At 39.4% G+C, this 14,289-nt stretch overlaps 1 protein-coding gene across 1 annotated transcript in view; it reads left to right on the top strand.

The window, feature by feature from the left end:
• LOC142095361 (cadherin-like protein 26) overlaps window positions 1-14,289 on the top strand; it is a 111,599-nt gene that overhangs the window by 85,823 nt on the left and 11,487 nt on the right. The window contains exons 12-16 of the mRNA XM_075178312.1: window positions 139-369; window positions 3,757-3,978; window positions 4,909-5,024; window positions 8,135-8,191; window positions 10,236-10,292. Of these exons, the coding sequence (XP_075034413.1) occupies window positions 139-369; window positions 3,757-3,978; window positions 4,909-5,024; window positions 8,135-8,191; window positions 10,236-10,292 (683 nt within the window). The remainder of the gene's footprint in view (window positions 1-138; window positions 370-3,756; window positions 3,979-4,908; window positions 5,025-8,134; window positions 8,192-10,235; window positions 10,293-14,289) is intronic.

Raw genomic sequence — 14,289 nt, 5'->3', positions numbered from 1 at the left:
TAAAACATATCGTGTGACTATATCCTTTGTGCAAACTTTTTATAGACAACCTTATTTAACCTATGTTAATTATTAAAACTGCCAATTTCTCTTGCAACATACAATCCGAAATAAATATTCAATTCTCTGTGTTACAAGGTTCCCCCAATATGACAGGAATAGCCACAATGATAATTAACCTGAATGATATTAATGACAATGTGCCAAGGTTGGAAAGTCCCTATTTAACAACTTGTGAAAATGAACAAGAGGCTTTTCTGTCCACGTCAATTGCTGACAAAGATCTAGACCCTTACTCTGGTCCATTCTACATTCAGGTCCTGGACAAAGACATTGAAAAGCAACACATTAAATTTCTAGACTATAATGGTAAGAGCAAGACTTGAACATTCAGATATGTAAATAATGTGTTCCTGATTTGCAAAATACAGTCCCAGTTTTTACAGGTTAATCTCTGGTTTATGTATCGTTAGCTGCAAACATCAAATACAACTGGTTTTAATGGTATCTGTTCTGTTTCTGTTTTCTACATGTACAAAATAACTGTCTTGGGGGAAAATGTATTAACCTCTGGATTGTTGAACTCCTGCGAGTTCACTGTCTTCAGCGCTTAAATTTAAAGCGGCGCTGCCTTGTAGAGGGAAGTTTCCCTTTACAAGGCAGCACCGCTTTAAATTTAAGCGCTGAAGACGGCGAACTCGCGGGAGTTTAACAATCCGGAGGTTAATACATTTACCCCTTGGTCTATTCCCAATTCCCAATAACAATTCTTATTCTGTATGCATAGCCAACTGCACAGTACAACCTATAATAGAGGTTTGAAAAAGTTTGCTGGGAACAGACGAAACGCGTCAGTGTTGAATAATTAATCTACCTTTGTGGATCCTAAAGACTCCTGGCTATCTTTCATTGCCTAGATAGGAACCGATTATTGAGGAAACTTTGTTTGAGGACATTGCTCTCTGTCCGGACAGTTGGTGCGCACCTATACTCACATGAGTTCATTGATTGTTTAAATCCGGTGAGCCGCGCTCTGTAAATACAGGCAGAGTTTGTGAGAGGTATCATACTTTTTTTCTACCTCGCTGTAGTCGCCCAATATCTGCAACTATCTTCTCTGGTAATCTAACTGCTTATTGTCCTCATAGTATATCGGAACATTCCTGGCATGTCAATACATATGGGATATTTCTTTCTCCCTAATTGAATTTATGTGAGCCACTTACCATCTGGATGTCTGGATTCTTGTTTATTCATGCACAACGTGCATTGATCGCATATTTTAATTTGTTTTAATATGTTTGTTTTTATAATATAATGTCATGTGATTTATATTAAATCTCTCAATTATATATATATTTCTTCTGGTGATATGTGTTTGCGCTGGGACTTTTGGATTTCTTAGTACAACCTATAATGTTATGTATGCAATTCTCAGCTTTAGTTGTTTTTTTTGTATACTTTGAGCCTGATTTAGAGTGGGTCATAAGTAGTATAACAGATGGACCAGCAGGCTCACGGCTTAAAATACAAATGTATTCAAGCATTCTTGTAAACAAAACACACAGTACTAGTTCCCTTCTCCACTTTTTTGTTGTATCTTGCTACACCACTCTAACCATATTTGATAAGGAAGACCCTTTTTACTATTTAATGACTCATCAATTTTGAAGTTAAAAGCCATTCCATCCAAAACTAAAATTGTAGTTTTTGGTGGAATTTGCAAGCCTTTGTAGCACCCTCCCCCCATGCTCCAATTGCACAATGTCTGTCACTTTATAAATAAAAGAATATACATAATTATGAAACTTGAGTGGAATAGGTAGCTGACTTACCGAGAATTACAATAATTTCTCCAAGAATGTCAGACACATAGTAAGGTAATTTAGAGGTAATAAACAGCAAGACATTTGCTAACAAACCCGAGGCTCTGGTTGTTAGAAGAATTAGATATACCTACAAACACTAAAGGTTAAATATGTAACTTGGTAGGGAAAATCCTGCAGAAAGGAACCCTTCCGGGTAGAGTCCTCATTGAATTACACTTTTTAACGCTTTATTTTCTGTATAGCTCAACTTAAGGGGAACATTCCCTACAAGCCCCCTCCAATCGCTGTAGGAGGAATCACTGTGAAGGCCACCCTGGATACTTATAATATGAGCTGGAAGTGGGGAATTTGTTTCTAGCTCTGATCTCACATTGTTACCTTACAGTAGTTTCTTCATAACAACTTGTTATTTAATTGTCTTTAGGCAGTAGCTAGAATCCATGCAACATCATCATCATCATCATCAGCAACTATTTATATAGCACCACTAATTTCGCAGAGCTATACAGAGAGCTCACTCACATCAGTCCGTGCACCATTCCATTGTTATCACATAAATCAGACTCTATCTACTTACACTTTTATTACTTTGGAAAAAAAATTGATTGAATAGATTTTGTTATTAAAGAACTATCAACAACATGCATTGTATAAATGTTATGTGAATTTTTCTGCTTTTTATTAGAATCTGTGAAGAGCACAGGCTAAACCATTTTAAGGTCAGCAGTTACAGCTACAGCCTGTAAAAATGAAACGGATTACTAAAGTAACACAACAATAAATATACTACTATCAATGTATTTTCTATAATTAAATACATTTCTAAGTCATTCAGTTGTCCTCTAACTTACGATAAATCACAGATACAATCTACTGGTCTATCATTCTACAAAAAAAAAAAAAAAAAAAGGCAATGTCAGCTTGATAAGCACTGCTATTACATTACACCAGAGAGTTAGTAGGGCCTCCTCCAAAAGTGGGAAGCTGTAAAGCTCAATGATGATCTTCATTACTAGGACACCACAGCTTAAAGTACCAATCCCAAAAAGTTTTTTTAAGTACCTTTTAAACATACATCTGAGCTGATCTGTCATTTTACATAGCTGTCGTCATGCAAACATTATCTCTTTTTTAGAATATTTTTGCATGTTGAGTTAAAAATATTGTTATACTTTTGTAAATTAGGGCTTCAGTTATGTTATAAAATTCAGTTAAAGGTGTTTTTTTTTTATAAATAACACTGCATGTGCAATTGTAAGAAGGGTTATGCCTATAATTATCCAAACTGATGCAGAAGCCTGAATGTTGCCCAAATCTACAAGCCTTATACCTTACATATTTTCATACTAATTCACTGACTTGTACATGTGCAACTTTTTCTGCAGACATTGTTTTTTTAATGGCCATGCTTTTCAGCTATTACTTACAGCAGGCAGAATCATTTGTTTTTGTTGCCCTGGGGTACGACGAACCTGTCATGCTCTGTCATGTGTACCCTATTTTAACCATACTTGCCAACTCTCCCGGAATGTCCGGGAGACTCCCGCATTTTGCGAGAGTCTCCCAGACTCCCGGGCGAATGTGGCAATCTCCCGAATTCTGCCCACTTCACTAGGAAGTGCCCACATTCGGGCTTCTGCATCAGAGCAGCCGGGCAGCACACTGTCCCTGCCTGTCACGGCTGGACGGACCTGCACATACTCTGCAGCCGTCGGCAGCAAGTGTCTGCTAGGGGGGGCGATCGCCCCGATCGCCCCCCCCCCCCCCCCCCCCGGATCAGCCACTGCTATATAAATAGATGATAATGATGTGCTAGCTACCTTATTAAAATGTCTTACTATAAAGCCACATCCCAGATGCTATCAGCAAGTGTGAATTGTTTTTTGTGCACCCTTTTACCTTGTCTCACGCAATGTCTATGTTTCAGATAATGTGATCAATATTAAGAAAGAAAAAGGTGCTTACCAAGGCAACCATACCCTACACCTAGAAATATATGACCGGCAAGGGATGGTCTCCTATGAGAACCTCACAGTCTTTGTATGCGATTGCTTGGGTGGTGAGGTCTGTGTCGCGAAAATGATGGATCCTCCATCTCTAAGTGGAGGCGCTATTGCACTACTACTGCTGGTTCCTGTATTGTTTCTTAGTGAGTATTTCATTAATTCTTTAAGCTGTAATAAATTAAAGCAAATGAATGTCTAGCATTGTGTAACTTATTCATTGTGCGTGTGTTCCACAAAGTATTTAACAAAATCTTTAGCATCACACGGCTTTCCAGCTATTGTACAAATACAGCAGGGCATAATGGTACTTGTAGTTCCACAACTTGTTGTTTAGCTCTGACTTTTAGTATATTACTGTTACTATTTATTTGCAATTCAATTTTTTTTCCTTCCTATCCTTTGTTGGTAGAGGAGACAGATTCAGCAGACATTCTCATAGTTGTAATAGAAGTATTGTAACAGTACTGTAGCTTGAGTGAGGAAAGATGAAAAATAAAAATTGGGTGTGTAATCTACTGTGAGTGGACAGAGAACTTTACGAGTATAAACAACACCTCCTGTGAGATGTTAAAATGCCCTTCCCAACATCCATCATTAATGTATATCTCTGACACATTTGATTCCAGGAAATGCCTTTGTTACAATATACTGTGATATTCTAGAAAATACCTTTTTCCAGACAGCAACCAGCTACAATGTCATCGCTTGCTTATATTTTAAATCTGCTATTATGGATATGTGCACATTAATGATTTGCTTTAATATTAGCAAGTAGTGACAAGTGGTACAATTTTTTTTTTTTTTAATATCCTTTCTTGTGTGTGCCAAACAGGATGAGTATACTCGACAAACACACTAAGCTTGGTCCGATTGCTTAAATTGATTCAGCCACCAGAGGGTAGTGTTGTTTTTCTCATTTTCTCTTGAGAGATGATTTTATGTTTTTTGTTTCTCTTTGACACTGCAAACCTGCAACCTTATCTTGTCTCCTCTAAAGGCTAATTTTACCAGTGCCACCTACTGCTGCATTTCCTCCAAGTATTCACCTAGCTTTATTTATTTCATTGATACAGTACTATGTTTCCTGCTGTGCAAAATACAAACAAAGAAAGTCATGGTTCCTATGGAAAATGAACCTCTGCATTCAATCATTGCGTACAATGAAGAAGGGGGGAACAAGGATTGTCAGGTATGAAGAGCAGTGACCACTGCACTGAAGAGATATTCTCAGTTTCCTGACCTAACTATAGATATTCCTTGTAAAAGAATGTTTTAACTACTGTAATACAGTACTTTGACATTATGGAACTTATCGATTATTAAAGTTCTCATCCTAATGATAAGTAGGAGATTTTCTAAAATTGATACTTAGCTAAAAAAAAAAAATCTTTCTAATACCCCTTACACACAGAGGCATGGACTCGGGAATAACCCAGGTTGTGTGCCTGTGTGAATGGTGCGACACAGGTTCAGTTAAAAGCAGGTCATTGGAGGGGCTCAACTTGAAAATACAGGGCAGACACGGGTCCAGTGTGAAAGGCGGCGACCCGAGATATACCCGGAACCACTGTGCAGTGTGATTGGTTGCAACACTGGTTGAAACCGTGTTTCTTATCCCGTGTCTGACCCGGTATTTTGGTGAGAAAGGGGTATAAGGTAGGGGAGCGATACTCAGCTGCTCAGGTGATACTTACCAGGAGTGGTAAGGCTAATGTATTGCTGCATTGGTCCACTTTCTGTTGTTGTGCACATACATGAGCAGGTTTGCAGGTTAGAGCTCTCTGTTCCACTATGCAAAGGCAAATGTTATCGCTAGGGGAGGGTCATCACCGACAATAACCCAATAGCCCTGGGTTATACTGAGTGACACAAAATAATCCCATTGATGCAATCTGCTCCTATATACTGCAAAACTGTACTTTCATTTGTTTGGTGTATATATACTAGAGATGCTCACTGACCCCCGTGTTTTGGTTTTGGATCTGAATTACCGTCGTGTTTTGGTTTTGCCAAACCGCCCTTGCGTGTTTTGGTTTTGGTTTTGGTTTTGGTTTTGTTTGGTTTTGTTTTGCAATTTTGTTTAAAAATCAATGTTTTTGGGCATAAAATAACCGAATTTAGTGCTCCACCTGTTTCTTGGATAAGTAAGGTAATTCTAAAGCTAATAAATTAGGAAGAAAACAGTTTAATCCCTGGTAGGCCGTCCTTAATTGTGCACACAGACCTGATTGTCTTCCTCTTCATCTTAGCCTATTGGCAATGCAGCCATTGTCTTTGGGTGTATATTACACCCTACACTTATAGTTAAATATATAAAGAAATGGACAAAAGGCAGTTTGGTGTCTGTCTCTCTAGGCCCTACTCCACTTGTAGAAAATACTAAAAAATTCAGCCGTCATAGACTGTACAATATAAATTGAAATGGACAAAGGCAGTTTGGTGTCAGTCTCTATAGCCCCGCCCCTCCACTTGTAGTTAAATAGAAGAAAGCAGCCTGCATAGACTATACAATATAAAAAATAAATGGACCAAGGTAGTTTGGTGGCTGTCTATGACACCCCCACCCTCCACTTGTAGTTGAATAGAAAAAAAGCAGCCTGCATAGACTGAACAATATAAAAAATAAATGGACCAAGGTAGCTTGGTGGCTGTCTGCAATAGACCCCCTCTCCACTAGGAGTAAAATAGAAAACTATTCAGCCATTATAGAGTCTAGAATATAAATAGAAATTGAGAAAGGCAGTTTGGTATCTGTCTGCATCAGATCCCCTCTCCACTAGGAGTACAATAGTAAACTATTCAGCCGTTATAGAGTCTAGAATATAAATAGAAATTGAGAAACGCAATTTGGTATCTGTCTGTATCTTAAATATCAACATCATCATTAGTGCCCTCGTCGCCTACACAAATCTCCCCCTCATCCTCTTCTAATTCCAAAGTGGCATCCTCAATTAGTGTATCACCGGCTACACTCGGGCTGTTAAGGCACACATCAGCAGAACTGCTGAAAGGCCCCATCTTTATGGGTACACTGTCACTTACAGAATGCTCACGATTAGACATACCACTGGTGGATGGACTCTCCACAGGGATTGTTGTCATTTCTGATTCAGAGCATACATTATCCTCTAATGCCTTACTGTTTTCTTGCAGCTCGGCTTTCACGCGTAACAGTAGTTGTGCACCACTTTTAGACTCTAAATTACCTGGTCTTGCTTAGTCACGAATGACCGTACAAGAAGAAGGCTCAGTAACATTTTTTGATCTGCCACTAATAGAGAAAGGTGAAGGCCTCATTCTTTCTTTGCCAATGAGTGTGTAGAATGGCATGTTGGCAATTTTTTTTTTATCGGCAGTTAACTTTTCCTCAGTTACACTTCTTTTTCGCTTCAACACGGTAATATTTTTTTGGTGTGTGTTTTTTTCCCTGATTTAAAAAGACTATGTACTTTGACATTGTCTTTCCCAGATGATGTACTGGGAACACTACCATCAGGACTAGTGACAGAACCGGGTTGCTGATTCTGCTCATATGTGGACTGCTTTGAATCAATTTTAATGAGCCCAAAGCACTTGTAGTGCCAAAATTGTATTAGATAGATACTGCTGACAAATATGACTTTTGACAGCCAGAAAAATTACTGTAAAACACTGGGGAATATGGGAGACCTCAAAAGCACTTGGAGTGCAAAATATTGTTTTAGATACTGCTGACAAATATGACTGTTGACAGCCAGAAAAATTATTGTAAAACAATGGGGAATATGGGACACCCCAAAAGCACTTGGAGTGCCAAAAATTGAAATAAAAGCCTCCTCTATCCTCCTCTCTTACTGCTCTAACAATTGGTATTAATATTAGAATTGTATAGAATAGAAACATTAATGTGTCCAATTATTGCTCTGTCCCTGTGCTGATATAGCCTGTCACCTAACCCTGCTCTCTCCCTCTGTCAAATGGCGATGGATTGCTGTGGAGGCGTGTATTTATGCTTTTCAAATCTCGCCAGAACCGAGCTCAGACATACGAATACGTCACGATGACGTTTTGCCTCGATTTCGATTCCGAATGGGCGGCAAAGTACCGAGCCGAGCAGGCTCGGTACTCGGATAGGCGAAATTCGGATGTATTCGGATCTTGGGGAACCGAGCCCGCCCATCTCTATTATATACATTCAATTATATACTTATATTATTATTTATATCTTTCTACTGAGCTCTGTGTCTCTATATAGTACAGTATAATAAGTACAGAGACATATAAGAGTAATATAAACACACTCTGTTTATTTTTCTTTAGGCATCAGCCATTTTGAGTGGAATTGGAAACATGAATGACATTGCAACCAATAACCAGGTAATATGTCAAGCTTGCATTATGATTTCCTTTTGGCAAATGACTTAAAGGGGTTGTTCTCTTCCCTTCTTATTAATTCCCCCCCTTGTTCTCTACCCTTCTTATTAATTCCCCCCCCCCCCCCCCTTGTTCTCTACCCTTCTTATTTATCCCCCCACCTTGTAGCACTTGGTGTGTCACTTCCATTTATCTAAACCTGTCACTTCCGTTTATCTAAACCTGGGAGCTGAACCTCACTGTGTTCAGTGTCTCTGTATTACACTTGCTGAGTACATGACACAATATTGAAGTTTATAAATGCTATTCTGAAAATGACTGGGTAGAAAAGGAGGTGTTGCTCATAGCAACCAGATTATAATTTTGGTACAGTTTAGATCAATGGTGGGGCACCGGCGGCCAGTGACCCACCAAGCTTTGTCCTGCAACTGCTAGCGGGGGTCAGGAGGAGACCCATCACGTGAGGTGCAGTAATTTACCTGGAGCAATGCTCAGTATCCAGCTAGTGTCCCTGCTTTAGGTTATACAGAGTCTCAAAGCTGATGTATAAATACAAAACACAGGCAGTGGTGACAGATTCAGTAGATTATGTAGTGAAAATGAATACAAATGTAGAGATAGACCACTGGTATATTTTGTGTTCTAGGAGAGGTGTTGTAATTTAGCTGTTCTATATTGTCATGTGTGAGATGAAGTGAGGTGGAATTAGGGTTGCTTGTTAGCAGCAATTTTGTTTTAGCTCCTAAATTCAGATTGGTTATTTACATTGTGGGCCTGGTTCATTAAGGCGCACAAAACTTATGTAAATTGTGTTTTTATTAAAATGCATGTAAATCTGACATATGTATGTCTGTATTCAATAAGGAGCGAATCTGAAGATATGTCTAATTGAATATGGCTCTAGGTGCTCTCTGCTCTAACATACAATACACTGCAGGATATGTCTGATATATATGTGGAATATAAAGTCCCAAAGAACGGCCAAAGAAGAAAAATACAGTTAATGTCACCTGTTAATAATAAAGTCATTAATGACAATACATTAGAAAAAGTATTTTTATCTTCTTCGATAAAATACATTTATTAGGATGTTATGAATGTCTACTGTACATAAAATGCATTTTTACAGTTGCTCCTGATTGTAAACACATGTTCAAGCATGTATACACAGCTGTCATCACTAGTAATTGGTACTTACACCCGCCCTGTAGCTGGTGCAAATGATAGGACAGAAGAACAAGTACCTTTGAGATTTTCTAAAATTGATACTTAGCAAAAAAAAAAATCTTACTAATACCCCTTTCACACAGAGGCATGGACTTGTGAATAACCCAGGTCGTGTGTCTGTGTGAATGGTGCGACAGAGGTCCACGACCCTGGTCGCGGACAGGGTTATTCCCGGGTTTGAGTCGGATACGTTGCTGTCTGAAAGGTTCCTGGGTTATTTGACACGGGTTCAGTTAAAAGCAGGTCATTGGAGATGCTCAACTTGAAAATGCAGGGCAGACACGGGTCCAGTGTGAAAGGTGGCGACCCGGGACCAAAGTGCAGTGTGATTGGTTGCAACACTGGTTGAAACCGTGTTCATTATCCCGTGTCTCACCCAGTATTTTGGTGAGAAAGGGGTATAAGGTAGGGGAGCGATACTCAGCTGCTCAGGTGATACTTACCAGGAGTGGTAAGGCTAATGTATTGCTGCACTGGTCCACTTTCTGTTGTTGTGCACATACATGAGCAGGTTTGCAGATTAGGGCTTTCTGTTCCACTATGCAAAGGCAAATGTTATCGCTAGGGGAGGGTTATCACCGACAATAACCCATTAGCCCTGGGTTATATTAAGTGACACAAAATAATCCCTTTGATGCAATCTGCTCCTACATACTGCAAAACTGTATTTTCATTTGTTTGGTGTATATATACATTCAATTATATACTTATATTATTATTTATATCATTTTACTGAGTTCTGTGTGTCTCTCTATAGTACAGTATAATAAGTACAGAGACATATAAGAGTTATATAAACACACTGTTTATTTTTCCTTAGGAATCAGCCATTTTGAGTAGAGTTGGAAACATGGCTGACTTTGCAACCAACAACCAGGTAACATGTCAGGCTTGCATTATGATTTCCTTTTGGCAAATGACTTGAAGGGGTTGTTCTCTACCCTTCTTATTAATCCCCCCCCCCTCCCACCTTGTAGCACTTGGTGTGTCACTTCCTTCTAACTAAAGCTGGGAGCTAAACCTCACTGTGTTCAGTGTCTCTGTACATGACACAATAATGACGTTTATAAATGCTATTCTGAAAGTGACTGGGTAGAAAAGGAGGTGCTGCTCATAGCAACCAGATTATAAATTTGGTACAGTTTAGATCAATGGTGGGACACCGGCGGCCAGTGACCTACCAAGCCTTGTCCTGCAACCCTTAGCGGGGGTCAGAAGGAGACCAATCAGCATTTACCAGGAGCAATGCTCAGTATCCAGCCAGTGTCCCTGCTTTAGGTTATACAGAGTCTCAGTGTCAGGAGCCGCGGCGGTACGCCATATCCTGGCGTGATCTAGCAGCTGGGCGCGTGCTCTATTTCTATGCTCTGTTTTTATTCTTTGGGATTATCCTTGTTGCATAGATGCAGGAGGGTGTAGTGACATCCTCCAACTCCAGGGGGAACTCTCATATTATTTAAACTGGTTCATTTATATTTTTATACATGCTTCCTGGTTATGTTATTAGCTATGCCAGTTCTAGCTAGTGATTATTATCAGCCTTCTGAGGCTGATTGTCAGCCCTGTTCTCCTCTGTCCTGATTGGCTCTCAGTACTATTTAAGGCAGTGAGGTCAGAGCTTCACTGCCGGTTATAGCTTCCAGTTCCCTGTCTGCTAACCAGCTCCTGTGCTATTTGGTGTAAGCCTTCTGGATTGAAGTACTGTGTATGACCTTTGCCTGTTTCTGGACCTTAAACCACTGCTTCTGACCCCAACCTATTGCTTGAACCTGGATTTTGAACCTCTGCTTGTGACCCCCATCTTACGCCTGTCTCTGGACTCAGAACCTGTGCCTGTGACCCCTGACCTTGGTTCGTTCCTTGGATGCGCTGTCTGCTGTCTGCCATAGCATTCTCTACCTGGGTTCTCCTTGGCCAGTACACATCTCACAACTCTCTGTTTGTCTGCAGCCAAGTCTGTGCCCACCACTAGGGGCTCCAGTGAACACCAGACTTCAGAGCAGACTCCGGGTTTTGCTTCACTGGCTGGAGGGGTTCCTAACACTCAGAGCTGATGTATAAATACAAAACACAGGTGGTGGCGACAGATTCAGTAGATTATGTAGTGAAAATGAATAAAAATGTGGAGATAGACCACTGGTATATTTTGTGTTCTAGGAGAGGTGTTGTAATTTAGCTGTTCTATATTGTCATGTGTGAGATTAAGTGAGGTGGAATTAGGGTTGCTTGTTAGCAGCAATTTTGTTTTAGCTCCTAAATTCAGATTGGTTATTTACATTGTGGGTCTGGTTCATTAAGGCACACAAAACATATGTAAATTGTGTTTTTATTTAAATGCATGTAAATCTGGCATACACATGTCTGTATTTAATAAGGAGCAATTCTGAAGATATGTCTGATTGTATATGGCTCTAGGTGCTCTCTGCTCTAACAGACAATACACTGCAGGATATGTCGGATATATATGTAGAATATAAAGTCCCAAAGAACGGCCAAAGAAGAAAAATACAGTTAATGTCACCTGTTAATAATAAAGTCATTAATGACAATACATTAGAAAAAGTATTTTTTTCTTTCATTTTTTTTCCTTTGATAAAATACATTTATTAGGATGTTATGAATGTCTACTGTACATAAAATGCATTTTTACAGTTTCTCCTGATTGTAAACACATGTTCAAGCATGTATACATAGCTGTCATCACTAGTAATTGGTACTTACACCCGACCTGTAGCTTGTGCAAGTGATAGGACAGAAGAACAAGTACCTTTGAGATTTTCTAAAATTGATACTTAGCAAAAAAAAAATCTTACTAATACCCCTTTCACACAGAGGCATGGACTTGTGAATAACCCAGGTCGTGTGTCTGTGTGAATGGTGCGACAGAGGTCCACGACCCTGGTCGCGGACAGGGTTATTCCCGGGTTTGAGTCGGATACGTTGCTGTCTGAAAGGTTCCTGGGTTATTTGACACGGGTTCAGTTAAAAGTAGGTCATTGGAGATTCTCAACTTGAAAATGCAGGGCAGACACGGGTCCAGTGTGAAAGGTGGCGACCCGGGACCAAAGTGCAGTGTGATTGGTTGCAACACTGGTTGAAACCGTGTTCATTATCCCGTGTCTCACCCGGTATTTTGGTGAGAAAGGGGTATAACGTAGGCGAGCGATACTCAGCTGCTCAGGTGATACTTACCGAGACTGGTAAGGCTAATGTATTTCTGCACTGGTCCACTTTCTGTTGTTGTGCACATACATGAGCAGGTTTGCAGATTAGGGCTTTCTGTTCCACTATGCCATAGCAAATGTTATCGCTAGGGGAGGGTCATCACCGACAATAACCCAATAGCCCTGGGTTATATTAAGTGACACAAAATAATCTCTTTGATGCAATCTGTTCCTATATACTGTTTTTTTCATTTATTTGGTGTATATATACATTCAATTATATACTTATATTATTACACAGGTCTGCAACCAAAAAGCTGTTTTCATAATTGTATCTGAATCTTATGTTTTTTTGGTGCGCTGAATTCGAAAATGACCACCGTTTTTTCGTGGGACATTAGGTTTTTTCACAATCGAAATGTGCTTTGATCAAACAGGTAGCTGGAAATCACTAAATTTCAAATTCATCATACTTGGGGAAAAAAAACTGAACATGGAAAAACAAATTTATTTTCACTGCCAGTGCTCCCAAAAACATGAAAATACATGTTTATTGGTCCTGATGGTGATCACTGCATTGTTGAGTGTGCTTGCTAGGGCCTGCCCGGACATGTTCTTTTTTGCATTAACTTGTTCTCTGATTCCTCCACAATCTTGTATTTCATTTCAGTCGTCATCCTGCTATTGTCTGTGTGGTTCAAAATTAGTGCAATGCCTCCAAGAAAGTGTGTAAATTCGCCTGACAGTTTCTGTTTCATATGTGGAGAGTTCATGGTGAAAAAGCAGCAGTTGAATATTACCGATTTTGTTAAGAAAGTTTATTTTGTTTATTTTACATTAAAACTTGTTGACCAAGATAAAGTTTAGGCTCCTCATAAAGTATGTAAGCGGTGCGTCGAAGATCTTCATAATTGGTCAAAAGGCAAGATAAAAGCTTTTCGATTTGGAATTCCTATGATGTGGCTCGAGCAAAAGAATCATAGAGATGATTGTTATTTCTGTTCCTATTACATTAGGATTAATGAAGCAATTTGTTAAGGCACTTCCCAAAGATAGCGAATGCTTCAAGTACTTGGGATCCAAATTTCCAGGTTTAACGGAGGCAAAACTTATAGAGGGGGTTTATGTTGGCCCGGATATTAGAAAACTCATATCCGACAAAGACTTTATGAATTCAATTACTCCAACTCAAAAAGAAGCGTGGATTGCCTTTACTGTGGTCATAAAAAACTTTTTGGGAAACCAAAAGGACCTAAATTACAAGGAAATGGTGGAAACAATGTTGAAAGCATTCCACAAGCTTGGTTGCTCTATGAGCTTAAAAGCCCATTTTCTTAACTCACACCTTGACTATTTTCCTGAAATTTTGGGAGCAGTGAGTGAAGAGCAGAGAGAACATTTCCATCAAGATATTAAAGAAATGGAAAGAAGGTATCAAGGGAAATGGAGTGTTACGATGATGGCTGACTACTGCTGGATGTTGTACAGGGATCTTCCGGAAGCCACCTACAAGAGGAAAAGCTCAAAAAGCAGTTTAGAGTTTAAAAAAAGATGATTTCACAAGCAATCTACTTGAGTGTGGTGTTAATTTTGTCGTCACCAGTGCAAATGAGTTAATATATTTCATGTAAATAAAATACTTGCGTTAAGAGATTTTTTTAAACGATGACCACCCGTTTGTTCGAAAACCTGGTGTCCCAGGACAAAATG

Source organism: Mixophyes fleayi, chromosome 6 (assembly GCF_038048845.1).
Source record: "Mixophyes fleayi isolate aMixFle1 chromosome 6, aMixFle1.hap1, whole genome shotgun sequence".
Classification (NCBI taxonomy): Eukaryota; Metazoa; Chordata; class Amphibia; order Anura; family Limnodynastidae; genus Mixophyes; species Mixophyes fleayi.
This window is presented reverse-complemented; position numbering and strand designations above follow the sequence as displayed.